We start from the raw sequence: 27,011 nt of genomic DNA on the forward strand, positions 1-27,011 counted from the left end.
ATCTCAATTTTATATAAAACAACATTTCAAACTCAAAATAACTGTATTTATGTCATACTTCAGCCATTGATAGAACATAAACAGTTTTGAAGTGGAATACTGTTTGCAGGAAGAACATGCTGAGCAGCAGCTTTTCTTTCATAATTCAGCTGCCATTTAAGCAAATTTGACTCAGCTACCAAAGTGTAAATAATTTCAACTGTCATGCAGCTTACGAAGTTTCTATTTTTCTCTGTTATTAGTAAAACCGCAATTTAGAAATATTCAAATATAAGAAATAAAGTAGTGATTAGTGATCGCATGAATGAAAACAGAATTTTTAAAATACACATTGAAGGATTCACAGTGTGCCAGTGAAATGTTAGAGAAGTCATACAGAAATAACCTTTTTGGAGAAGCAGATAAGAATGAAATAGCCTTAGGAGAGGATTTTTAGTCTAAGAATTGCCATAGCATTTTCTTTCATGTTGATCTCCAATTTGGTTGTTTCTGTTTCTTCTGCATTTCATTTGTGTGTCTTTGGTTTTCTGGTCGAAGAGAATTGTCCTATTTGGGTCACCTCAGCTATGTTTGCTGTACCATTGTCTGGTGATGTAGTTCAGCAGACTGTGAAGGTTCTTTGATTAAAAATTGGTACGCCTCTCCCTTTCTTGTAATGAGATAGCTTTAACTTGTCCTCTCCAATTTGAAGCTAGTGTTATAAGGCAGTATTAACTAATGCATAGTTAGAAGCTACTACTGATGAACGACATAAACTTACTTGCTAATACCACTTTTTTTTTAGTAAGAAAATTAATCCCAAAATATCCTGCTTACTGCTTTAAGTGTACCAATAAAACAAATGCTAGCAAACCAACAGTGTCAGCTGTGATGTGCAGACTTCTCTGATGGCTTTGCATCACTTTTGCTTCTTAAATTTGTACATGCTTGCATTTTTTTTTCTGAGAAACCTTTATAAATTACTGTAATTTAACAGCTAGTTGTAACTTTTCTCTTTTGTGTAGTTGAGTACAGTACCACCATTATGCAACTTTTAAAAGCATAAAGGCTTTGCCTTGTATAATACCTGTCATATTTTGTTGTGGCACCCACCATTTGAAAGTAGCTAAAGTTGTTCCTTGTTAGTTTTCACTACTGATGATTCCAAGGCAGAACCAGTCTTGAAGAAATGTTTTGAAAGCTGCGAACGGGGTTGTAATTCTCCTTGTAGACAGTCAAATCAGAAAATAATGAATTGTGTAGGGTTTTTTCCCAGACATTAATTACTGATACAGTATGTTTGATGTCTTAATCTTATTTACCTTCAAGTGTACTAGTGTTTTTGGTTCTCAGTGTTTCTGGTTCTAGAGATATTTCTTTGTTTTCCATGAAACTCAGTGTATTACATATCCCCTCTCTGAAGCAGTTAGAATATCACATTTTTTTCTTATGGGGAAAAGAGATTATTCTTCCCTTTCGTATTCTTTCTGTGCATACAGGTCTGGTGACTGGCCCCACTGCAGTCACTGTCATAGGATTTTCAACAGATTACTGGATTAGATTGGAATAAAACTTCCTTTAGTGATTTAGTGATTGTATAAGCTGATTAAAGGAATAGGATATGGGTGATTTCATGTGCTCATATTGTGTCCTAAGCTAGGATGTCACTTCAGAATTTCTTTGTTTTCTGGGGGTTTATTTTGCTTATAGTTAACAAATTGCCAGACAAACTAACACTTCTAAACTAATACTTCTGCTTTCTTCTTCCCTTACCATGCTTTCAGAAAAGACAGGCCTACAGGGAATGGACTAAGACTCAAAGTAGTAGTGATGATGATGACAGTTAGCATAATACGGACTGTAACAGATACACGTGGCCTTTGTCACGTTTATTTGACCTTTAAGTATTAAATGTTGCTGCTATGACTCCCATTGAGAAATTGGGGTTGTCTGATACTAAATACTCACTTTTAAAACTGTGCAAAAACATGTGGGGATATAAACTGTGTGATGATGAGTGGCAGGCTCAAAGTATATTAAAAAATAGTCTTATAGTTAAAACTGGATATTAGTTGAAAACAGTATTGAATAATATGAACAAATAATAATACCATGACTTAGAGTTTATTTCCAAATATGTTTCTATCGAGTGTATTTAATGTTATAAATGTGTAAACTGCATTTACGTAAGTGTTTCACAGGTTGTATTTATAATTTGCAAGATGGAATGCTTTTAAATGTCTTTAGTAAAACTTTACTGAGTTGTACAGTCATTATTGATGTTAAAATGCTGTTTGACTGTTTTATTTCATATTTCAAAAGTATTTTGTCTGCTTTTCTTTTTAACAATAAACACGTCTAAAGCTTATCTAAACCGGATTCATTTGTTCTGTTCCAACATTACTGCTTATATTCCCTGGACCTAGGTTATGTAAAAATACTAAATGGCTTATAAAAGTATTTTGAAGATAAAATACATATATTTTGAAAGGAACGTTTAACATAAATCTTTATTTTTTCATTTATAATTTGTTTTACCATGATCTTAAGTACTTCTTTTGTGTATCCATTAGAATCCTTCGATGTGTGGAATAATGGTTTATTTAGTTATTTTTTATTGTACCCATAAATGATTTGATTCTTAAATCAGTATTTTATTGCTTTCGTAGCAACAAGAAAAACTAAAAAATTCCACCTCAGAACTAAGCACTATGTGAAATCACAGACAGATCTCCCAGATAAAAGAGAGGACTAACTCAGGAGCCTTTTTTAGCTGAAACTACTGGTGCTTAAGACTGCCACAAATCATGTATTGCTACTTATTTTAGAATACTGTCATCTCAAAAGGATGTCTTGCCGATATAGTTGAAAGACTCTATTGCAGTGTGTTACTGACTGAAACAACATGGGGAGGATTTTGAATATTTTGGATACAAATAGATCTCAGGTATTTCTTTGAAGAATTAAGTTATTTTTCTCTTCAGTCCTGAAAACAAAGACACGTCATGCCTAAAAGTTGATGAAGTTGTTAGGAGAACTTCATGGAAAGGTTACTGCTGCATTCCATTAACATTACTGGGGTTTGGGAACTTTGTTACCTGGCATTTTCTTTATTTCTTTTGGCTTTTTAGTGCGATTTCTTTTTTCCTATAAAATTTTGGGGTTTTTTTGTAATGACCTGTCATACAAGACAATGCATGTCAATTTTAAAACAAAACATATTTTTCCTCATTCTAAAACAGTTTTAGAAAGTAATGTCATTAATTTTTAATGAGAAAGCATTGCTGCAAAAAGAATAATTTGATTTTTAGAAATAATATGTTTTTTCTACCGAATTGACCTAACTTTTTAGGTTTAACTTGTAGTTCTACTAATCATTACAGAATGTGGAAGTAAAATTTAGGATGAATGGTAGTACTTTTGGGTCAGGTATGACTAATTCCTAATTCAAGTTCCATTGCAATATAACTATAAAGAGTTCTTTCTTTACTCAGTAGATTGAAAGGTTGTAGAATGATAACTTTAAAAAAAAAAAAAAACAACATTGTGAGTATCATTGGCAAATATAATTACCTAACTTTAATTTTTTTTTTCTTTCATGAAGTATAGTTCTATTTTTGAAGTTTTTATATTAATTTAAAATGTAGTCATTTTATATTCTATTTGTTTCTGTCTTGAGTCTATCTTCCTGTGAACATACCTTGGGCAAAGAAATAATTTGGATTTAGGATAACAAAAAAAAAAAAATCACGTGGGATATTAGGATGCCAAAACCTGTGAAAAGCATAATAGCTAAGTAGCTGAAACTAGTGCCCTTTAAAGCACCAAAAATGCAAAAAAAAAATAATAATTTGGCAATTCTTTCTTTAGGTATTTTAAGTATCAAAAAACCACAAACCATCTTTTCAAATGCACTTTTTTGTTGTTCTTCAGTTTAATGTGTTTTAATAGTTTAACTTTTAGCTGCACTTTTTTTTTCCACACTTTTTCATGGCTGAATTGCAAGTCCATTACTACAGCTGAAAAGTCCAGAACTAAGTGCCATCCTTTCAGCTCAGGTTGCCAAGTGTTTTGCTATCAGCTACAGAACAAGTTGATGATTCATCTTTTCCTAGGTCTTTAGTTTTACTCTCTTGGTGACTTGTGTGATGGTTACTTGAATTTATATGCTTCCTCCTTGGTGAGGTGAACAATTGGCTGTGCTCTTTGTCTTTGATGATGTCCAGTACTCCTCTTTTGATCACGGTTCTTTTGCCTTTTTTGTTTTCTCAAAAGTGTCTGTAAACGTGAGTCAGTGAAGAGAGATACTATGGGCAGTTTCTGGGATCACTTATTAGGCTATTTATACCTTTGTTGTTATTAGCCATTTACAGAAGATACAGACATGCCAGAAACTGGCCTTTGCCCTGCCAGGGAGAGAAGCTGAAAGAAAGGCTGGCCTCATGCTTATGAGGATAAGTTATTAACATCTGCACAGTTAAATCAGTAGAGTTCACTGTGTCACAGCTCAGTGCCTACCCAAAACCAAAATCAATTCAAAACTTTTTATTTTTTTATTTGCCTTTATAGTCTTACGAGTTTGTGAGAGCTCTTTTACAGTGTTGTGTAAGGCGGCTGCCCAAGTATGCTGCAGTGTTTGTAAGCTTGTAGAGAGCGCAGTCCTTCAAAGCCGTGCTTCAATTCAGTATCCTACCCTATTGGAGGTGTTCAGTGATCCTTTTTTAGCCATGACATAAGCTTCAGATCAGGTGGCAGAATGTTGGAATGTGTTGAATGGACCCTTTTCTTAGTATTCAAACTTCAGTCTGCCTGGAAAAAACATCTGAGGAATGGGAAAAGTTGTCCCATTCCCTCACGCCCTTGGGCTTGGGTTCAGATCAAAACATAAACATCCATATTGTGAAGTACTCTAAAACTGAGGTCTCACTTCATACAATTATAGGGAGGAATTCTTTCCAAAGTTCAGAGTAACTTCATTTTTGTTTGACATTGTCCTGACTCTTAGCAGGCATCTATTCGTGCATGCTGTCTAGTTTGCTGATCCCTTCATTGAGTCACAGTTGTCGTTATCCATTTTCCTTTGGAAAACCTGTTGTGCCTAGGTTAATGGAAAGAGCACAATCCTTACCACTTAAATGTGCAACATTTGGATATTATTACCTAGCCATTGCCTCTCCCCAAATGGAAGACTTGGATATATTTATGGGAAGCTGGCTGAAACTACGTAACACAATTGTTTCAGAAGAACTTGGAAGCTTGTGTGACTTGGTTTCATTTCAGCTTGTTTCTGTTTGAAGCACGCATGCTTATGTATGGTGGAAAAGCAAGTAAAAACCATAAATGTCTGAGGCAAAGTATACACAAGCTCATTTGCTGACACAGAATACAGAAAAGAACATTGTAATATTTTTCTGTTTGCCTTGCTCATACAGTAATCACTTCAGATGATACAAATCAGAGAACTTCAGTTGTATTGACAGGTAACACAGAGAAAATCTAGATGTGGTCATCATAATGAAAGTGTAGATAAATACGGTTTCTCCATTCAGCTCATCAAGTTAATACTTTTGGTACTCAGATCAAAAATCGACCAGGATAATTCTGCCAGTCAGCACAGACAAATTATATTTCTGTTGTGAAGTAGAAACTTCATGTTCTGCAAGAAAGCTGCTCTCCTAATTTTACTGTCCTGCATACAATGGCCTCAGATCAAAACGTTAACCTGGAGCTCAAATTTCTGTTTGAACAAAACCATGTTGACTGCAGAGTTGCTGTTCAGCATGGCTGAATGGAATCTTGAATTCAGGAACTAACTCTGCTTTTTCTAAAATGACATGGTACATTAGCATAACTGGAATGAGGGAGCAGGCAATAAGGGATTAACATTAGTTCTGATTCATAAAGGATGAAAAGATAATTTTGCATGGCAGAAAAAGGAATGGTTTACATGTTATCTTTTTATCTTTTTTTTTAACAATTCTTCCCTCTTTTTCACACACATTCAAGCTAGATCTAACAAGAGACCCAGCTACTGCTTAGCATTATTAAGTACTGCTGTGGGGAAGATTTGATATGTAATTATACCAGGTTAGCTTGCTTAAAGCAGCAGTTCTACACCTTTAGAAAACATAAGCTTACCATTGCAGCTCAAAGATACATTCAGTGTTGGAGCTTCTACCAACAGCAGTTACCTTCAGAACTCACACATATGGACAGTAATCACTTCATAAGGAAATATGCTGGTAATCTAAAATCCAGTTGAAAACTTCAAGTTAATCAGAACATCAAGAGAGAAGAATAGTAGATTCATAATATATTTTTAAGTAGTAATGGTCTTTACATTATATTTTTACAGACCATGTCAGTTGAGTTCAAGAAGGATATAAAACATTCTGACTTTTACATTGCCTATACTACTAGTATTTTTTAGAACTACAACCAGAAGGATCATAGATACTAAATTTTGTCTCCACTACCTACACTCTGGCCCACAGCATCCTGACTTGTATCAGGAATAGTGTGGCCAGCAGGACCAGGGAAAGGATCGTCCCCCCGTATACTTGGCACTGCTGAGGCCCCACCTTGAATCCTGTGTTCAGTTTTGGGCCCCTCACTACAAGAAAGACATTGAGGGACTGGAGAGAGTGCAGAGAAGGAAAATGAGGCTGGTGAGGGGCCTGGAGCACAAGTCTGCTGAGGAGCAGCTGAGGGAACTGGGGCTGTTTAGCCTGGAGAAAAGGAGGCTCAGGGGAGACCTTATCGCTGTCTGCAACTATCTGAAAGGAGGTTGTAGCATGGGGGGTGTTGGTCTCTTCTCCAAAGTAAAAAGTGATAGAACAAGAGGAAATGGCCTCAGGTTGCAGCAGGGGAGGTTTAGATTGGATATTAGGAAAAATTTCTTAATGGAAGAGATTGTGAAGCACTGGAACAGGCTGCCCAGGGAAGTGGTGGAGTCACCATCCCTGAAGATGTTTAAAAGATTAATAAATGAGATTTTTAAGGAGTTGGTTTAGTGCCAGAGTTAGGTTATGGTTGGATTTGTTGATCCTGAGAGACTCCTCCAACCAAAATGATTCTGCGATTCTGCTCTGTTTCATTGCTATCTTTGTCAAAGACCTCTGTAAATAAATTATGAGTATGTGGTGTGATTAGGAATCTTGCCAAATGTAGAGATGCCACTTTTTAGACACTCAGCATATTTGTGTATCCATCTCTCCACAAGTGATCACTTCTCCTGTTAGATTATTGCAGTGATGTTTAAGCATTTGTACTACAGGTAAGGATTATTTGCAAAGGAGCGGGTTTGTGCTTGGATTACTTCACATTTTACAGCTGTTGGCATGTCTTTTTTCAATAGATTAATTCAATTTCCATGTCTAGTCAAGGAACCATAACATATACTAAAGTAATCAGGTTACTAAACCTTTTTAAATTTGAAATTCAGAAGTTGTGTTTTAAAAATGAGTATTGCTTTTATTACAGCAGTGAAACTAGTATTGAACAAACAATGATTGATCAATATTAACTTCCACAGTTTTTCATTGCCAGGCAGTGGTCTAAGTTTCTGTCTTTCTCCAAACAGTTAATAGCTAGATACAGTAAAATTTCAAAAACGTATTGATGCTTCTGTGTTGAGGGATCAGTTATACATCCTTTTATGTTTAGTGTTGTATAAGGCACTTTGGTAGCAGAGGACTATAAGAACTGCTATAAGAATTATCAGCAGTAAACTGGTGTATCCTTTTGTAATGTATTTCCTCATGAATAGGTGCAAGTCTAATGCTAAAAGGGGTAGACACTATAAATGAAGAGTAGAAAAATCTAAAGGCAGAAAATTTAGTAGTAACTGCTCAGCATTAGCACAGATACAAGTGTTACCTTTGCAAATGGAATGTGTAGCATTTTCCTGTGTTTTATTTCCTAATTAACATATGTTGCCTACAAAACTATAGAATACAGATAACTTGAGCTTATGATCTTTGACTCATAGCTGACTATGAAGAGTAGTTAGCTCAGCGCTTACAACATACTAACAATATTTTTCTGCTGAGTAAATCACTTGGTCTTGAATCTTAGTAATGTGAAATACTCTGCAGAATTTAGTGGACATTTAGGTTTTGTTTAGGATTGCAATCTGTGTGATAGTTAAGTACTGTACTCCCATAATAATTTTCATAGATCTCAAGTCATTATCAGTAAACTGAGTAACTTGCACTGGGGTGACATGACTTGTTGAAAATAACCTAGCAAGCTAATGAAAAGATAACCCAGCCCTCTTATGTCTCACTCCAGCCTCACCTCAGTGCTATGCAAAGCATAAGAAAGTTGTCTTATTTGATGCAGGAGAAAGACTAGAGATCATCTCCATCCTAATAAGGCTAAATTGCTAAATGCTCATCCCCCATAATTGCTTCTAATAGAAGAGAGATGCTGGTCATAGTTTGCAATATAATATGTTTGGTCAGTAAGAGAAATTGCTGTCTTTGTCACAGACTCTTGCAGATTATATGCAACAATGTGTATTTGTTACCTTTACTGAACCACCCTTGCTTTTTCCACACACATTCTCTCTGTAAGTTCCTGTCAGCCTTCTCCTTCCTTTCCCCATTTCTCTCACTGCGCCACTAGCACTGAAAATCCATCAGAACATAGAACTGGACTTGTAGCCTGTTGTCTGGGTCAGGTATCCTATCCATTCTGTCTTCTCATCCAAACTTCTCATCTTCTAGCCATGAAACGTGTTGTGTCCCAGAAAGTTGTAAAGGCTGCCTCAAGAGAGGATTTTTTGATTATTTAGTTATTTAGGTCCAAGCTCCTGCTTCATATGAGAGGTAGGGAGAGACTTGAATCAGGAGCATAGCAGCCCTGGACAAAGCCTGAATAAGGGGTTTCCAAAATGTAAAAAAAAATCTAAACCTTTGATTTCTCATTTCTTATGCCATTCTTCATGCTCTATTCACCCTGCCCCTGACACTAGCTCTTGCAGAAATATTATTCAAGCAGTGACTTACATAAGTGGGCACTTGATCAATAGCTGTGATTTTGTAACCCAACAGAGCTGTGGAGAGAGAAATAATCAGAATGTTCTGAGAGCTTTCTGGAAGGCTCTCTTTTGGGAACCTGGTACTCAAATGTTCTTGCAGTTTAGTCACTAAGAATCAGCATCTTTGAGGGAAGGTATCATTTTAAAAAAATCTGTTTGGGAAAGTGGAGTTATACATGCAGCCAAAATTGAAGTTGTAGGGTATGCTTAATAAAATGTCTTTATCATTTTACAGTGGCGATGAATACTCATTAAATGGTTTTACTATTTTCACTTCTTTGAAAACTAACCAAGATGTTTTTAAATATTGGCATGCATATCAGAAGGAATATGTTTGTAGTTAAGGGTTTATCGAATCATACTGGTTTATACTAATCTGGTTTTGCTTCCAATTTGTAGCAGATGGGAAGTATGCTAGCATTCACGTTGCTATTCCCAACTAAGATGAAGCAATCTTAATTCGATCACTAATTTAATCACTCACTGCTTAGAAATCCAATGATTTCCAATTCATGTTAAAGTTACAGAGCCTCTGTTTTTAAATAGATTCATCTGCTGCCATCAATGTTTTAAATTTATCACCTATTTAAGAATATTCTGCTACAATATTCACAGCAATTGTAGGAAAAGGTTAAGTTGAGGGGAAAACAAAAGAATATGTAGAAATACTAAGCATTACTTCAGGTGCATTATTAATTCCACGTGGTAGTGGGTTCTTGTATACAGCGAATATAGATTTATTCCCAGAATTGTCTACTCCAATGTTTTGGAGGTGACGTGTCATAAATTAGGTAATTAATCCTTATTTCTTGTGTTGTCTCAGAATTGTATTAGTCAGCAGAAGTTTGGCATGTACTAAAAGTATCTAGAAAACAGAGTCTCAAAATGTTTTGAGAAATTACATTGTTCCTTGCCAGTTTTGATTAGGATTGACTTCTATTTGCACAGCTGCATTAACCGCAACTGAATAATTCTACATAATTATAAACATTAGCTGTCACAGATCCATTAGTCATATTCTGACTTCATGAAAGTAGCCTTTTGTTTAAAAGTATGTGCTATGTGATTTGTTATAATTTATACTTTTGGGGGTTAAATGCATTTTAATCACAAAATTAGTACATTAATTTCTACAAGCATGTTCAAAGCTATTAAACTTTTATCTCTTTTAGAAAATTGAAAATGGAAGATTTGCAAAACTTCGGTACATTGCACATGCCATGGTAAACAGTACAGATCTGTTAATGGTAACGAAAAGGTAAACAGTTTTGAATCTGAATAATAAGTACTTAAAACTATAATCCAAATGGGCATGCTTTGATAATTGTTGATTAGTGACTGTGCTTTGACATGTCTGTCATTATGTATGTTGATAGAATAATGGGGAAGGTGTGCTTAGTGTGCTGCTAATAACCTTGCTCAACAGCGGCCGGCATTGTTCAGCATGAGACTGTGTTATTTTGAGTGCCGTAGTAAGTTCTCTATTTAAGGAGAGAAAAGGAATGTTTGGTTTATTATTTCTTTAGCTGAGAAAGATTTGTGATAGATCTGGTTAGGTTGAAGTCAATGGAACTGTGAGATTTATTGATATATTATCATAATGAAGGAAAAAAGGGTAAGACAGGAGCAGAGTCAATAATGTGTAACAGTGGAGTATCTTCTCAAGTAAAAAGTCTGCACAACGTTTTGTAGAAACACATCTGGAAGTAGTGTTATGGTTTTGCTATGAACTACAGTATTTTACATAAGTTAGAGGAAGGTTCGAAATTCACTCTTTTGGAAAGTATGCTGTATGATTGTTATGTATCATTAAATGAGAAATAGCTTGGAACAATTCATGACTTGACCTAGAGTAACTTTATAACTTTTAAGTATTTTTACATTAATTTTTTAATTATTAATTTTATTTTCTGGTGTCTAGTGGTGTGTTATTTGTAACAAAAGGGACATTTGGACAGCTGACATGTGAATGGCAATACACTTATGATGAATTTACCAAAGAACCATTCATTGTTGATGGCAGAAGATTACGAATTGAAGCCAAGGTATGTTAACCTCATCTTCTTTTGTTTTCTTTTTGTGGTACTGTTTATAAAATTGATCTTTCAGTTTCTGATCTCTCTTGTTTGAATTCTTGATCTCTGTTCTAGTTGGGATGCACTCAGAGGAGGGAGTGACTTGGTGTTTGCAGGTCATATTATTCTTTGAACCCTGGGAATTTTTTCTTGTTATGCACCAGTTCATGGTGTATTCATAGTTTGGAAAATGTTGATATAACAATAGCACTCTTAGAAAATTGCAGAATATTTTTATTATGCACCCTGGTGCTGTGGAAATATGCCAATATGTGGAAATCAACCTTGTTGCCTTACCAAAGATTCAAATATATCAGAACAATACATTTGCATGTGCTATGCTTCAATGATTTTTTTTTTCAATTCACTAGTAATCAGACTTTTCAAAAGTATAAAAAGTTGTCAATAACTTCATAGCAGCTGTAATGAGTTATGCTTATCCCTCCCAATGCAAGTTGAAGAATGTTTCTCTCAGTTGCAATTTTTCCTTTAAGAAATCCCAAAACTTTCTTTCCCTGGTAAACTGATAATGGACATAAGGAGAAAGATGATGGCTGATGACAGAGGCAAAGTTCCTTAAAAAGAAGTCATTCTTAAATGCTCGTTGAGGTAGTAACTGAATTTAATTTCAGTCCATACATTTACCTGCCAGTATTTTATTTTGTTTTCTGTTTTTAACAAGCTTCATGTGTGTAATTACACATGTTGCTTGCAAGGACAGTCCTGATGGTGTACAAAGTCATTCAGTTTTTCACTCAGATTATGTGTTTCTATTGCAGAGAGCATGAAAAGCAGAGCCACATTGGTTTGGAAACCTCCAAACCGAATTTATGACTGCAAGTGAACTCTTATAGGATGAAATAATTTTTAGAGTTTCTGCCATTTCAGACAATGCTGAATAGCATATCCATCTTTACCCCTAAAGAGCAGTCATTTCAGAGCCCATTCATATGCCTGCATTGTGGTCTTTATTGAAATCTATGGTTGAAAACTGTATTTTGCAAAGCCCTGCTTATGTTTTATTTCTGAAGCCTAAGTTGCTGTTGTCACTACATAGGACCACTAACTGCAAGTTAGCATTGGTGGAATGTCCTCCCAGGTAATGACTTGAAGAGTGAAAAATTACCACCTTAGGGAGTACTGGATTTTGTTACCCCAGCTACTCCATTATCTGCCTTCCATTCCTACACATTTTTATAGTCCAGTCTCCAGGGGTTCTGTGGTAGAAAGGGAAGTCTGTTATTGCTGGAGTGTGCCCCACTCCACTGTGCTTCCATTCAGAAAATGAAGTTTTTCTGGGTGCGTGCATGCGATGTGAACATACTCAGATTAGTGTAATGGGTACACATTGCCTGTGAACCACATAGCTTCCTTAATGGTAAATAACTTCTCAGTCATAAAGTTTGAAGAAACTAACTTCGGTTTTGAATTACTATGTTTTTTTTTTTTAGGAACGAGTTAAGTCTGTGTTCCATGCAAAAGAATTTGGAAAAATTATTAATTTTAGAAGTCCAGAGGATGCTAAGGTAAAGTCAAAACACTATTATAATTATACTGTGCTAAATTTAGCTTAAAAAGTAAATCAGAAATATTCTTAACCTGAAACTACTATGTATATTTAAAATTCAGCATTTCCACACAGCCATTCCACAGATGGAAAATTGCAATGACCTACTGGATACTGACTTTCAAAAATATTCAATTCCAACACCAAACTTTTCCTTACATAAATCTTCAGAATAACAACTGTCTGTCAAACAGCTGATTTAACACTACTGCTAACAAAAACTAAACAATCAAGAATGTGAATTAAAATAGTATGTTTTAATAGAAAAAAAACAATATTTGTAAATTACTCCTAGTTTTATGCAGGATGGGAGTGGGGTGTCATTACTCTGTTCCATAAAATACAGTTTTGGTTGAAAAATGAAGAAAATCCCTAGTAAAACACAAATAATTCATTTGATATATTACTGCTATTATATACGTATTCTATGTGTCTCTTAGTTTTGACATGACTAGTTTTCACTGCAACAGAGAACAGGAGTGGTTCAGGTCTGCTACTAGCACTACCAGATTGCTGGATTGTGAAAGTTCTGCCTTGTTTTTATTAATGTGGCTCATTATTTTCACAAACAATAAATTAGTCTGGTATATATCCACACCAATGGGATATGGTGGGATTACTCTTTGAAACAGTCTGCATAAGTTGCATCCTGTCATAAGGTTGCTTTTGCATGTCCTCATCAGTTTAAATTGCTTAGGTATTCATGAAGGTAGTTTCTAACTGCAGCTAATACCTTTTGACTCTTACCTCAAAAAGCATTACAAATAATGTTAAGGTATTTGGACCCCACAACTGAATTTGACTTGTCTGTATTCTTTGGAGGTACTGAGCTCCTCTTTTGTTTTCTTTTTGGCTATGTTGGGGCAGAGGTGCCGATGAGGTCCAGTAGTCTGTATGGGAAGGGAATCCCATCTATGCCCTAGCTAAGTCATGAACAAAATAAAAAATCAAATTAGTGCATCTTATGTATGCCGTAAGTCTGAAGCAAGGAAAACTGAAAAAAAGTTGTCTGCACTTTTCACAAAAAAGTTGGCTTGTGTATTTTCCTAGAAAAGTCCGTGAACCTCACAAAACCAACGAGAATGCGAATGTGAGGGGAAGGGTCCCTTTTAGACAGGCTTCGTAAGGAATGTGGCTTTATTTATGAAAACGAATACTTAACAGATTAATTCAAAAATTGGCATCAGGGCCTTTAGGGGCTGTCCTACAGAAAGCAGGTCTTTGAGAGTAGCTTTTGGGTTTTTTAGCCTACAGCTCAGTTCTGCAAATGTGACACTTGTGCATACAGAGAGCCCACATCAAGGGAAGTGTTGTAGCAACAGCGAAACTTGCATCCTTCGTAGTAAAAAGAATCTGAGGTTATTCCAGTGGCACTGCTTTGTGACCATTTTCCCCCTTGTCAGTCTAGTGGACACCACAAGGTTGTTTCGTGTGAGAAAAGCACCATGTTCTGATGTGAATGGTAATTTCCTGAACAGCCAATTCTTCTTTCCAACCTTCAGCATCCTGCTGAACACAAGCTCTGGTTTCCTTGGGGAGTGAGCTTGTGATGAGGAGCAGGGGATCCTAAAGATCCATAACATAGAACTTGATCCGGTAATAGAATCTGATTTGTAATAATCCACTCATCTTCCTTGAAAACATTATGCAGCTTTCTCATGGCAATCCCTTTGTGTAACTTTATCTCCTACCGTATTATTTCCATGTCACTGCTCCTATTTTCCTTTTTTTTTTCTGTCTTGTGAAAGTAATATCCCTTCCATGTTCAGTAAACTTGTGAATTTGAAACTCCTGAAAGAAGCCAAATACAGATAAAGCTTATTTCTAAATAGTTGTGTTATCACATTGCTGCAACCTATTCTTGTCTTCCGTCTTTGGTTATCCTTCCTTCTCTATTGTCATCTGTGATTTGTCTAGAGTTGTAGACTAATGCAGAGCATTAATAATTATGTGGGTAAAATGATGGTGTGTGTGTATATATATATATATATATATTAATATTGTTCACTGAAATATAGACCAGGAAACTGAAATAACAAGCTAGCCAGTTTAATTAGCTGTGGTATTCAATGTCAGATATTGGTACTTATGCCTCCAATTTCATGTGAGAAAATCAGGTGTTTATCTACAGTAGAATTTTGAGCACTGCATTAAAACTCTGTAAGGAAGAAAGCTTGTAGTGATGTGTCTGGTCAACACAATCTGATTTTTGGCTGCTTTGTATGTTTTTTTACCAAGCAAACATATTTTTCATTTTCTTTCACACAGTGGATCCTTTCTAAACTGGAAGAAGTGAGGGAGAATCAGCCAAAAGTATAATGAATGGAGAAGCACCAAGATACGAAGAACACTAAACAGCTACCTTTTAATTCCTCTTTAACAAGGGGAACAATTTGAGTATCAACAGCAAAAGCAAAAACAGGAGGAAAGGAAGACTCACAAAATTGTTTATTACAGTCACAACAGTTTATGGCTATGTCACAAAAATAGATGATGTTAAGTTAAAAATAATAGCGATGAAAAAATTCTGCCGAGTTTTGGCTTGTTTTGCTTGTTTGTTTTTAAGCTAAGAATTACAGATTTCATTTTTGTAAATCACTATAAAATGAATTTACTGTTACATTTGATACTGAAATTGAACTCTGGAATAACTTATGATACTATTCAGAGCAAATCTTTCAGGTTTTGATTCTGAAAATCAATACTTAGTTTCTGTCTTAGTTTTCATATGACTTGACGCTGTGTTGAAATACAATTTTTTTTTTTTGTCAAAGGAAAATGTTAACTTGATATTCACTAGTTTTACAACGGAAGTTCTAAGAAGGAGACTACTGACCAGGGAAGTCTAATTTAGATGATAACAGGAGTGGCTGCTTAGTTAACAACATTACCTTCTTTTTGTAAATGAATGGACCAGATCAGGAGGAATTTACAATACAGTACCACTTTTAGTGTAAACGTTTGGATAATATACTCAAGGAAATGTTGCAGCACCTCTGTCAATATTCACAGAAAATATAACTGTTTACAAAAATGTATAATGGGGAGAATTAACATATCTCTGCACTAAAAATATTAATCAAAGCCTATTATTTTAAATAAATGTTATTAACAGTCTTGCAGCTCAAGGAGTTTATGGGGTTATAAGTGCACTGTTGCATACCAAAAATAAATGCCTTGGATTACACAGTATTGTGTGCTAAGCAAGTGACTAATAAAGTCAGATTTATATCAAATAATAAATATTTCACAGTTGCTTTTATCAACTTTCTTACCCAACAAAACTTTTTTGTTTTATACCCAGACTGCAGAACTTTAATAGGGAGATCTTGAATGTGTGCAGTTCTCCTTATTTCTTAGACACAGTAGTCGTAGTATTGTTGAATGGCTGTTTACTGCAGTTGATATAAAAAATACAGGAAACAGTACAATGTTGCATGAAGGTTTCCATGAACTCCTATATCAGTGTCTTCAACATATCTGGTAGATAGAGTAAGTACCTGCTGCCAAAATATTATTTCCAAACAATTGTTTGGAACATTTATAGCTACAGGATTTAATTCTGACATTGGTGGTGGTGCTCGAGATATCCAAATTGTCACATTATTGTAAAATGTAAAATTAGTAGCATGCTAACCTAAAGCTGCAGTTTTTTAATTTACTCCAAGTCTTGCCTTTGGTGTTGAGTAACCATTTAGCAAGTTACAAAATACATGCAATATTGTAATTTTCCCCATAAATTGTAAATCAAATCAAAATATTATAAGATAATTCCAACCTATGACAATGACTCTGTTATTCCACTTGTTTGTACACCAAGCACATACCAAGAGTATTAACTCAGGTTATAATCATGCCAAACTAATAGAATACTTTGCCTTAGATAAGCAGTGTTATTAGGTGCACTGAGTACCATTCTGTGATTTGTTTTTCATCTATCACTTTTCATCTTAAGCATGATAGTTCAATTAATAGCTTCATTATGATCTTGATTCTTGATTACTGTGTTGTTTCCTCTTCTCTATCCCCAGTATTTACTAAATATCTGCTACAACTTTCACTTCTAGTACCTCTTGCAAGTACTTTGTACACTCCCATTTGTGTAGCTTTTCAACTTACCTTATTCTAAATACTTTGTCTTCACAGATTCTCTGTTTCAATTATTATTATCACCAGTTCTTCACATTCATACACTTATTTTGCCAACAAATACCTGGTTCTTAAATCTCAGCTGGTTCTTCAGTAATAGTTGAGTAATTTAACCGTTAATGTTGAAGGATTTATTTTAAATGTGCATGTCTGTGGTTAAGCTCATCTTTTGGAAAATATAAGAATTCCCATAAAATTGCATTTTTCCTATAAGGTATAAAATATTTTGTTCTTCTCTGCTAACTAAAAGCCTTAATACAAGAACTAAAACGCTGGAAGTGTTCAAAAGTCAACATGGGACCTGTCACTCACCACTCTCCTTGTCCCTAGTTGTAATGACAATGTGATTTTCTATTGTTACCTTTTTCTACTAAATTGTATCTTTTTCCTTTTTTTCCATATGGTCATGAATGAATTTTTCCATTTCTTGGCAGACACCAGTTCTCTCTAACTATAAATCAGCCTGGGACAAGGAGAAAGGTGTTCAGGCTTACGCCATTGTGTAGTTTTCTGGATTACTGCAAGTTTTTCGAGACGTCCACTCTGTTGTGCCTCATTCCTTATTGCAATATGTGTGCTTTCATTCAAAAAGAAGGCAGAATAGATATATTAATTTTTACTAAAAATGTATATGCAATTAGACCAGGGGATCTCAATAAAAATTAAAATGTAGGCATTTCAGTCTGCCCACTGTGGTGTTTGGAATTATACTATGGCCTAGAGAATATATATATACTGGAGAGTATAAAATACTGGAGAATAGTTTCTCTTCTCAATGACTGTTACCTAAACTTAATACCCTTGAGAAATGTCATTTGGGTTCTCGGTAGTAGTTTGTTAAGAGTTAGAATTACCACTAAGACATCAAGGACAAACCAAACATAGAATCAAACATGCCAGCTGCATTGCTAAAGCATTGTAACTCTGTTCGCACTTCTTTTTGTTCAGCTGCGTGGCTTTGCATGGCAGGACACTTCTGGTTTCCATGTTCCTCCCTGCCCCCCAGCCTATTCTTCACCTTGAATAAAGTGAAACTGAACTTCATTTGACTGGAATTTGATTATTATTTGCTCTCTTTATATATGGCTTTAATTAACAGGTAATACCGTTACTCAGAATTTTCTAGGTAGAAATTGACAAAATCAGTCCAATCCCATTTCTGAGGATGCAATGTCAGGCTTCTGTTGCAGGCATCTCACTGAAAGCAGAATACAGACCTTAGTCTTTACCCGTGGTTTATTATAAAGACAAGTTTTTAATAACTGGAGTTACATGTGTAAGTTCCCTTTAAAGTATTTTTTAATTGCTGCATTGAAAAAACATAAATGATGTTGCCAAGTAACCAGATTCTTATGAAATGCTCTTCCTCCCTGCCCCACCCTCCAAAATCTGTATGTATGCCATTAGCTGTTTATTATCTTTAGCATTCAGAAAATATACTCACATACCAAACAAACCACTAAGGTCTTTTCTGCCTTATGAGTTATTTTTAGCCATTTATCTGAAAATAAGAAATACCACACAGTAGCCAATAAAAGATTAGTATTGCTACGTAAGGGTAACTAAAATTTAATACCTACAGCATATTCTTGAATTTGAACTAAAAACCCTAAGTTTCTTAATCATTCTGCTGATGTAAAACAGTTTCTGTAAATACATCACATACCTTAATAGGATTGCTCAGTCTTGTGGCTTTTTTGTAAATATCTCCGTATGCATATGATGTTTAAATAGGTTTATATATATGTGATTTGTATATATTTCCTGATACTGTATTAGCTTCAAGAATAAGAGTAGTCCACAAAACTATTCAGCAGATTTTTTTTTTTTTGCCCCTTCTTGAGCCTTTCACTACCTAAAGACTGCATTGCTTGTAATCATGTAAGTATTGTACAAGACAACAGCACGCAGTGTTTCTCCAGCAAATCATACAATTCCGCAGTTCCTTTTTCCAGCATTAAGCTCTCCCAGTTGATCCCTCTCCATGTGCAGTTACTAATCTTTACTGAAGATGCAGCAAAAACTAAAGAAGCAACCAATACCAATGAAACACCTCCCAGGAACTAAGGATATAGGTGAGATGTTGTGTTTTGGTGGGGGGTGGGTCGTTTGTTTGTTTCCTGGATGTGGATCAATTTATCTGCAACCTCTGCCAAGGAAGGATCTCACATTCTATCCTTAAATGTGTTGCTAAAACCAGACAGGACGAAGGAGCAGTCTGTCCTTGCTATTGTGTGCAGGTTACTATGGAAATTAATTCAATACTGTAGAAGGTTTGGGTTTGTTTTTTTTTTAATTTTTTTTTTAGGAATTGAGACCATGTATTTCAAAAGAACAGGGTTATTAAATGTGGGAAATGTTGGTGAAAAACACTGGTAATGTGCACTGTGTATTTGTAATTGTCTCAGATATGGTGCAAAGTGCTTTTGGCTTAAGGTTTATTTTTCATCTGTGTCACAATACTTGTTTCATTATGCAGATCAAAATTTTACAAAGCATTTCGCATTTTCATACAGAAAACATTTGTGTTTATCATAATCTTCTCTTGAAATGCGAATTGTCGTAGTTTGGTTATGTGATTCTTGAATGCCTTATGCTTTTCTGTATAAAACGGAACAAATTAGAAGACAGCTGACATATTTTTTTCCTGCCTCCAAGTCTACTAGTCAAGATTTGCCTGTTGTTATTCTTACTGGTGGATTAATTTGGAATTTTCTGGCCAGTATAGCTAAGTACATATATGCATCACCTAGGAGCCTGAGCTTTGTTATTTGACCTGAGAAGTGCAACCATGATCTTAGTCACAGTTTTTGCTTTTGTGAGTGCAAGTGGCATCTAAGGATCTAAAATTCCACTCACAGCTGACACAGGATTTTTATGAAAAGGTTTTGATTGTTTTCAAAGCAAATCTGCAACAGGAATTCTAAATATTCTTGTAATACTTCAAGGCTGGAGTGAATTGGCTTTTAAGTGTCCTACTACAGGAAGTAAAAGAATGTCTATGCCATTCATTTTTATTAACTCATCGTCTCCAGATCAATACATCAAAGGATGAAACAAATGTGACTGCTGCAACAGGTGTGATGTGGTAGGACACTAATAGGCAAAAAGGGAGAAAAACCGAATTCTCTTTTTGCTGGATATCTTTGAGTTTTCATTCCTTGCTGCATCAAGCAGACTGAGAACTGTGTGCAGATGTTTGTCCTGGTAACTGTCCTCATGAATGTTTTCAAATGTTGGTTGTGAAGCGTGAAAGAAAAGTATTCTTGTACTGATGGATCCTGTGAAATGGCAACTGCCTCGCAATCTGCAAAGCCAGGCTCCCACATTCAAGGGCACCAATGTGCTGTTCAGCAAATCTTGACTCAAGATACTGAACTACTAAGAGTTTAAACAGACATTTTTTCCGCAGTTCCCAGGGGGCTCAAAACTGTTTCAAGCAGTCCAAGTGCTTGGGCATTTCATATACTTCCTCCATCAAATCTGCTGCCCTAGAACAAGTTTTTGTGGTCTTCTTTTCATGTGACCGGAAGTTTGTAAGTTAATGTAAAACTCCGATATCTACTGATTTTATGACAAGAAATGCTTTTAAATTCTTTTTGAGCAACAGTGGTTAGTTTAGGATGGCAGGACTCAGGACTTGTCATGCTGTCAGTACTTCTGAGGGAGGGTAGTGGTGACACGTCAAGGACACAGAGGACACACACACAGGCATGCTGTTATATTTTGTGCTTTCTGTCACTCCCCCATGGACTCTTGTTCAGCAAGCAGCACTGTACCCTGTACCCCATCCCAGGGTGTCCTGTGCTGTTCCCTTGGTGGTGCCATTCACTTGGTCACTGCCATTCACTGTTATGGGCACAACTTATAGGTCAGAGTCTTTCCCTCACAGAAAAATATTAAAGTAGGGTAAGAACAGGCTTCTACTGCTTGTTCCAACACAGAAGACAGAACAAATTAGTCAAATGTTACAGGCTTTTTTCTCCTTAGCAACCAAAACCAGCTCTGGACATACTTTACTTTTTCTGTACTGCTGGAACTGTGCTGTTTAATGCATGAATCAGTAAATATTTTTTATGGGCAATGTAAGGTCAGGGCGTACTTTTCGCAGGACTGAAGTACGAGAGCTATCAACCTGGCTGAATACACAGAAGAGCTACTCAAGCTGAAAAATCACCAGACTGTTCTACTAAAACACTCTTCTTGCCAGTGTTGCTGGCTTAGCTGCTCAAGTGCCAGTGACTTCCATGACTTTTGCATGGGTAAAAAGGTTTCCAAGATTTCCCTAATATCTGAGCATTTTTCATATGGTGAAGGAGAATTGCCTGAGCTATTGGTGGTGCCTGCATCTTTAGTGGAGAGGTTTGTAGCTGGGCAGGGAGTGGAGGAGATGGGAAAATGGCTGGAAATCTAGAGGAGAGGCTTTACTGCTCGCTAATCTATGCAAAACTGCCCTTGAAGCTCAGCAACTGGAAAATGCAAAGTGCAAAAAACCAAATTATGTTGGTGATGCGGAGGAATTTGTGGCTTAGTTTATCGTGAGCAGCTGTGGATGATCCATGAGCTCCTGTGACACGGAATGCTGAGAACATTTGCTAAATGCCTTGCTGTTTGAGAAGTGTTTTTCCCCTTCAGAAAAGAGTAAATTGCATGGACTTTGTGTCTGTCATTCCTTAACTGTGAAAGGTATCTCAGTATTGCAAGACACTTGGAACAGAAAGGCAGCGATACACAAGGGTCATCAATGATTAGTCTTTTATAATGACTCCTAGAACATTAATGGGTTTGGCCTATCAAGGCTACTGAGAGATGCTTTTGAAAAGTGGAAGAGGTTTGCCCTAGTTTTTCAACTTTCTTACTAAGAACAAGAATATAAAAATGTTTATCACCCTAAAATAACACATAACTTGTAATTTTTAAGGCATCACTGTTTGAAATGTTAGAAGCTATGACTGTAAATGCTAAAAAAAATCTTGAGAAATATAGCAATGTAGTTATGCATGTTCTTCAAAATATACTTAATTTCCGCAGCTCTTAGAAAAAACTCGCAGACAAAACTAATACGAGAAATATGAACACAATATTTTAAATGTATAGTTTAAAAAATAAACTTTGAAACTCATTCCTTACAGTTCTCTTGATCCATACTTCTTCAGTAAATATAAATCCTCCCCCCATTTCTGTAAATGATATTTAAAGAGACACCTTTTTTTCATCAACACAGGCTGTGCTGTGAGTAAACCACACTTGGTAGCTGCAACCACGTTTTTTCTTTAAACCAGGTTGAACTCCCTCAGGTTTAATTGCAGGATCGTGTCCTTGACAGCAGCAAAGACGAAACGAATATTTTCTGTGTCTGTGGCACAAGTGAAGTGTGAATAGATTGCTTTCTCCTTGTCTGGATTCTGATCCTGATACAGCTTCAAAATGAAGTCCCTGGCAGCTCTGACATCTTGTTTAGGTCCTAGTTAAAAGCACAATTAGTGGTTTTTAACAGTTAAAAGCTATGGCTCAAGGAAGAAACATGTGGACAGTAAGTTAATAAGCTAATTTCATATTTCAATGTGACATCACAATAAAGACATACTCCATTGTTGGCATTTTCTCATTCATGCATTAATGGAGCAAAAGGTGTTATGACACTGCTTTCTAAAATGTGTGGATTATGCTTTTTTCAACAGTAAACCCTACATGTCAAAGTAATCGGCTGCAAGAAATCTCTTAAGATTCTGTATACAGTGCTCCCAAAACCCCCCAATGTTCCAGTAAAAATGAGTAACATAACTTTGCATTTTAAGGAACATAGTAAAAAAGCATAGATATCAAATATATTGCATAATTCCACTTTCCCTGTTTGATTCAATGAGGAAAATCTATCTGCTTTAAATATGACTTTTAGCTTTGTGAAGATAGCCTGGCATAAATACTTACCTGTGTATTCTGGAAAGTAACTAATTAGATGGGAGTACATTATTTTCTCTTCTAGAAGATCTTTTTTATTTAAAAACAAAATCACTGAAGAATTCAGAAACCAGGGATATGTAATTATAGTTTTAAATAAGGCCTTGCTTTCTTCCATTCGATTCTACAACAAAAATTAATATTAAGTTACACTCTCTAGACAGTAGCATATACAAATCACATCAGCCAGAAATCATAAAGGTTTTTTTGAACGCTCTTTAAAAAAAATATTACTTTTATTAAATGCAATTGCAATGCATTGCTTGATAATTATTCTACATTTGTTATTCTTACTTGGGACTGCTCTATGAAAGCCTCTTCTGACCTCACAGTGAGAGCTGAAGCAGGGTGTATCAGGGTACTGGAACACAGCTAAGAGACCAGAGTATATGTATTCATCTATACTAGTAATAAAGTCTGTCCATTTCAAGAGAGATCTAATGAATGCCACATTCAGAGATTGCCGTTTGGACTTCCTGGAGACAAACTCCTGATAGCAGTCAGTTTGTTATTTATTTCCTAATGTCCCAAGTAAGAATAACAAAATGTTCAAGATGGTGAAAGGAAAAAGGTAATTACAGTAACCAAAGTTTTTCATGCATCAAAAGATGACAGAACACTGAAAACTGAAAACCATCTCAATTACAATAGATATCGTGATGCTCCAGCAAGGGAAGTAGGGTATGCTTTTCACAGTCCAAACAGACCTTGAGAAAGTGATTTATAAAGCTTTGGGACTTCAGAGTTCAAATGGTATTAAGCATTTTTGAAGGACATTCGAAGGAACCCTCATACTGCAGGTTATAAAGCAACCACTACCAAAAATAATGCAGTTCTGCTACTGTGCTTCTCCCTCATTGCCTACTGTTTTATTTTTTGCATCCTTCTCTACAACATCTGGCTGCTGCTGCTGCTGCTGCTGGCACTCTAGAACATATGGGAGAACTCATTTTTTCTGACCTTGGGGAGGAGGAGGTAAATTTTAAGTTATTTTAATCTTCCTTAATTAATGCACAGGTTGATTCTGAAACATCACAGACTTTACAACACAAAACCAAAACAACCTAAATACAGATGACTGAGGTAGAGTTACTTGTTTAGAGATATTGCTGATACTCAAATTCTCAAACATTTGACATGGTCTAAGCCTTTTAAACATTTTTAAATCACGTTTTGCATTTTAAGGCAGAGTTCACTTTTACAGGCAGGCTACTAACTTAATACAACTTTGAGACCGCTTGATCAGCTTCTTAACGTAATTCTAGTATTCGCACATGCTTTTCTGAAGACGTGAATGCTATCTTTCTTAAAAAGCACATATATTTTTCTGTACCTTATTTAGATACCCCCACTACTTACCTCATTGTCACATTCTGCCAAGACTTGATCATATTCACTTAGTGCAACTAAGAAAATGATGGAAGTAACACTTTCAAAGCAATGGATCCACTTCCTTCTCTCTGACCTTTGGCCACCTACATCCACCATCCTGTTAAAAAGAAAAACAGTCAAATATTATTCATTTTCATAAGACATCCAAAGGCATTATAACAGATCTCCTACCTGGGATAGACTTGAACTGTGCAAAGTATATCCTAACATTTTATGTTTTTTTTTAATATATAAATTATTCACTTGCTGTCATGCTATAGTTTGCATTGTTCTGTGGTGTTGTAGGTTATGCCCAATGAGCAGCTAAGATAACACAGCTGCTTGCTTACTATCCCCTGACACTGTGGGTGGATGGGGAGAGAGGAAAGAAGAGTAAAAGCAAGAAAACTTGGGGCTTGAGATTTAAAAACAAACAGAAAGTTGAATGAGTTGAAGAAGAAATAAAGAAAAGAAAACAAAACAAGCAATGCAAAGGCACTCACTCACCACCTACTATGGGTAGACCAATGCCCAACCAGTTCCCTAGAAAAAGGTGGCTTACCTTCCTAGAGCCCTCTGTTTTCACTTTTATCACTAACCATAATGTTATATGGTGTGAAATATGTCTTCAGTTATTTCAGATCATCTGTCTGGTTGTGTCCCCTCCCAAACTCTTGTACACCCCCAACCTAATCACGGGAGGGGCAGAGAAAAAGAGAAGTCCTTGGTGCTGTGCAAACACTGTTCAGCAAAAGCTAAAATACTGGTATGGTATCAATACTGTATTGGTTACAAATCTAAAACTCAGCACCATATCAGCTACTATAACAAAAATTAACTTTATTCTAGCCAGGCCCAGTAAAAGCATATAAGCCAGCTGAGGCACAACACAAAATACGATTCTGGGGTTTTTTTGTGTGTTAATAGAAGTTTTGGCAAAAGCAGATGGGAACATACTTTTTTGTCCCCGCCAAACACACTCCAAAACCCCCCTTGCCTCTATCTACCCAGAACTGCAGTGTAGTCATATCTCACGCCTCAGAACACTTAAGATGCTCACAAATATCTTAGATCCACATAAAATTCCCATGGTTTTGCAGACAGTTAAGTCCCTCGCATTCTACTCAGGTCAAAATGCTCCCTGGCACATACTGTTTCCAGGAAAAACAAACAAACAAAATCAGAGTTGGGCTAGTTTGATCTTGTATTATCAGAGTGGATTCTGGTTCTATGTTGTAACTGCAGGCAGGTGGTTTGCTGATGATGAATTGGGTGGTTTGGTGGAAGAGCATCTATAATCATACTATTGTGAATTCTGCAGTTTTGAAATAATAAAATATCCTTTCCCTTAGAAAATCAGTAACCCCAACTATTGCAATGCCTTGTCTTGTAGCAGGTAATATAGTTTTAAGGTGCTTCTCAGACTTTCAACTTTGTGAGTTCATTTAATTCTCTCAATTCCACCGAACTTCAGGGTGTTTTTTATTTGATTGTTTTAATATTATATGGCAGAAAGAATAAAAGTATCTACTCTCATGACACTCCACTCTTTCTTCCATCCTTCTTCCCCTAACTTTAACTGAAAGTTGTGAATTCGCTCGAGTGCTTTAACGTGTTTATTAGGGCCCTCTCTTCCAAATAGTTACAGTCAGGAGGCAAAAGCTGTTGGCTATAAATGGAATTAAACTTCATTCCCATGTAAGCACTCATGTTACTGCAACTACCTTAAACTAATCGCTCAGAACACACAGCGATTGGGCTGCTTGAATAGAAAAGCTTTTTTCATGTAATGTAAATTTCAAAAGGAATATTTTGAAATGTTACTGTATTAACTTTGGAGACTAAAAGGGCTGGAAACACTCAAACACAAAAGCTTAACAGACCTAAGTAAAGTTGCACCAACTACTTCCATAATTGTATGTGGAATCATTTGACAGGTAGTCTTACCTAAATATAATATTTTCTAAATCAAAAGGATACTCGATAATTCCTGTAGTTGGCACTCGGACTCTAAGAATATCTTGCTGAGTTGGCACAAATGAGGGCATAGCAATACGATCAACGTCAGTAAGATAGCTGAAAAGTTAAATATACAACAGAAACAAGATTAATGCCCTGACATAAATTAATCACACAGATTCAAAACCAAATACTAACCAGCAATCACAGAAGGGTTCCCACAAAAGCACTGAAACAGTAATTCAGTTGTGCATGGCTTTAGCTCAGTTGCTGCTGGCATAAAGCAACAAAAGCCTTTACTTTAGCTGAGACCTGCATGCACATTTCTGATGGAATACTACTAGTCAAAAGAGACAGTGCCTGAATGTTCTGTAGACACTCATCCAAAACGATGAATTTTATTTGAATAATCTTTGCCATTACCCCCAGACGAACATCAGAATTAACACAAATATAAGTATTAGTCCTAGCCATAATGTTTGCCAACAGTACTCTATCCCCTGGCACTTCATCCATGATGCTAATACTGCACACAAATGTGAAAGGACGCTGAACAGAATTCAGAAGAGTGATTAATGGAAAGCACTGCAAACATGAAGACTTCGAACTTAAAAATTTTTAATACAAAGGATGATGCATTTAGTTTCTGGTCTGCCCATGCAGTCATTGCTCACTTTGCCTTCCTTAGTTTCACGAGACCCTTGTGCTTTTCATGGCTGTGATTAAATTATATTATGACATTTCTGTTCCTCAATAAACGAGCAGGGTGCGAGGAACACACGAAGAACCAATACCTGCTATTCCTCTCTGCAATCTGTCTTTCTGCCACTAGAAGGCAACATTAGATTATCTAAAATCCTGACAAAGCATACAAAAAGTATGAGGTGTATTCCAGATTGTACAACAT

General features: G+C 35.9%; 2 protein-coding genes across 2 annotated transcripts in view; one reads left to right on the forward strand and one right to left on the reverse strand.

Annotated features, from left to right (window-relative positions):
- Nucleotides 1–17,857, forward strand: part of VPS13A (vacuolar protein sorting 13 homolog A) — a 105,818-nt gene extending 87,961 nt beyond the window's left edge. Inside the window, exons 69-72 of the mRNA XM_082074915.1 lie at nucleotides 10,195–10,280; nucleotides 10,944–11,067; nucleotides 12,549–12,623; nucleotides 14,933–17,857. Coding sequence (XP_081931041.1) covers nucleotides 10,195–10,280; nucleotides 10,944–11,067; nucleotides 12,549–12,623; nucleotides 14,933–14,983 — 336 coding nt within the window. The 3' untranslated portion in view covers nucleotides 14,984–17,857. The remainder of the gene's footprint in view (nucleotides 1–10,194; nucleotides 10,281–10,943; nucleotides 11,068–12,548; nucleotides 12,624–14,932) is intronic.
- Nucleotides 17,858–22,086: 4,229 nt separating this feature from the next.
- GNA14 (G protein subunit alpha 14) overlaps nucleotides 22,087–27,011 on the reverse strand; it is a gene marked incomplete at both ends in the record, with an annotated part of 78,741 nt that continues 73,816 nt past the window's right edge. Inside the window, 4 exons of the mRNA XM_082074835.1 lie at nucleotides 22,087–22,277; nucleotides 22,745–22,898; nucleotides 24,134–24,263; nucleotides 26,093–26,221. Coding sequence (XP_081930961.1) covers nucleotides 22,087–22,277; nucleotides 22,745–22,898; nucleotides 24,134–24,263; nucleotides 26,093–26,221 — 604 coding nt within the window. The remainder of the gene's footprint in view (nucleotides 22,278–22,744; nucleotides 22,899–24,133; nucleotides 24,264–26,092; nucleotides 26,222–27,011) is intronic.

Source organism: Streptopelia decaocto, assembly GCF_964273445.1.
Source record: "Streptopelia decaocto genome assembly, chromosome: Z".
NCBI classification, from domain to species: Eukaryota; Metazoa; Chordata; class Aves; order Columbiformes; family Columbidae; genus Streptopelia; species Streptopelia decaocto.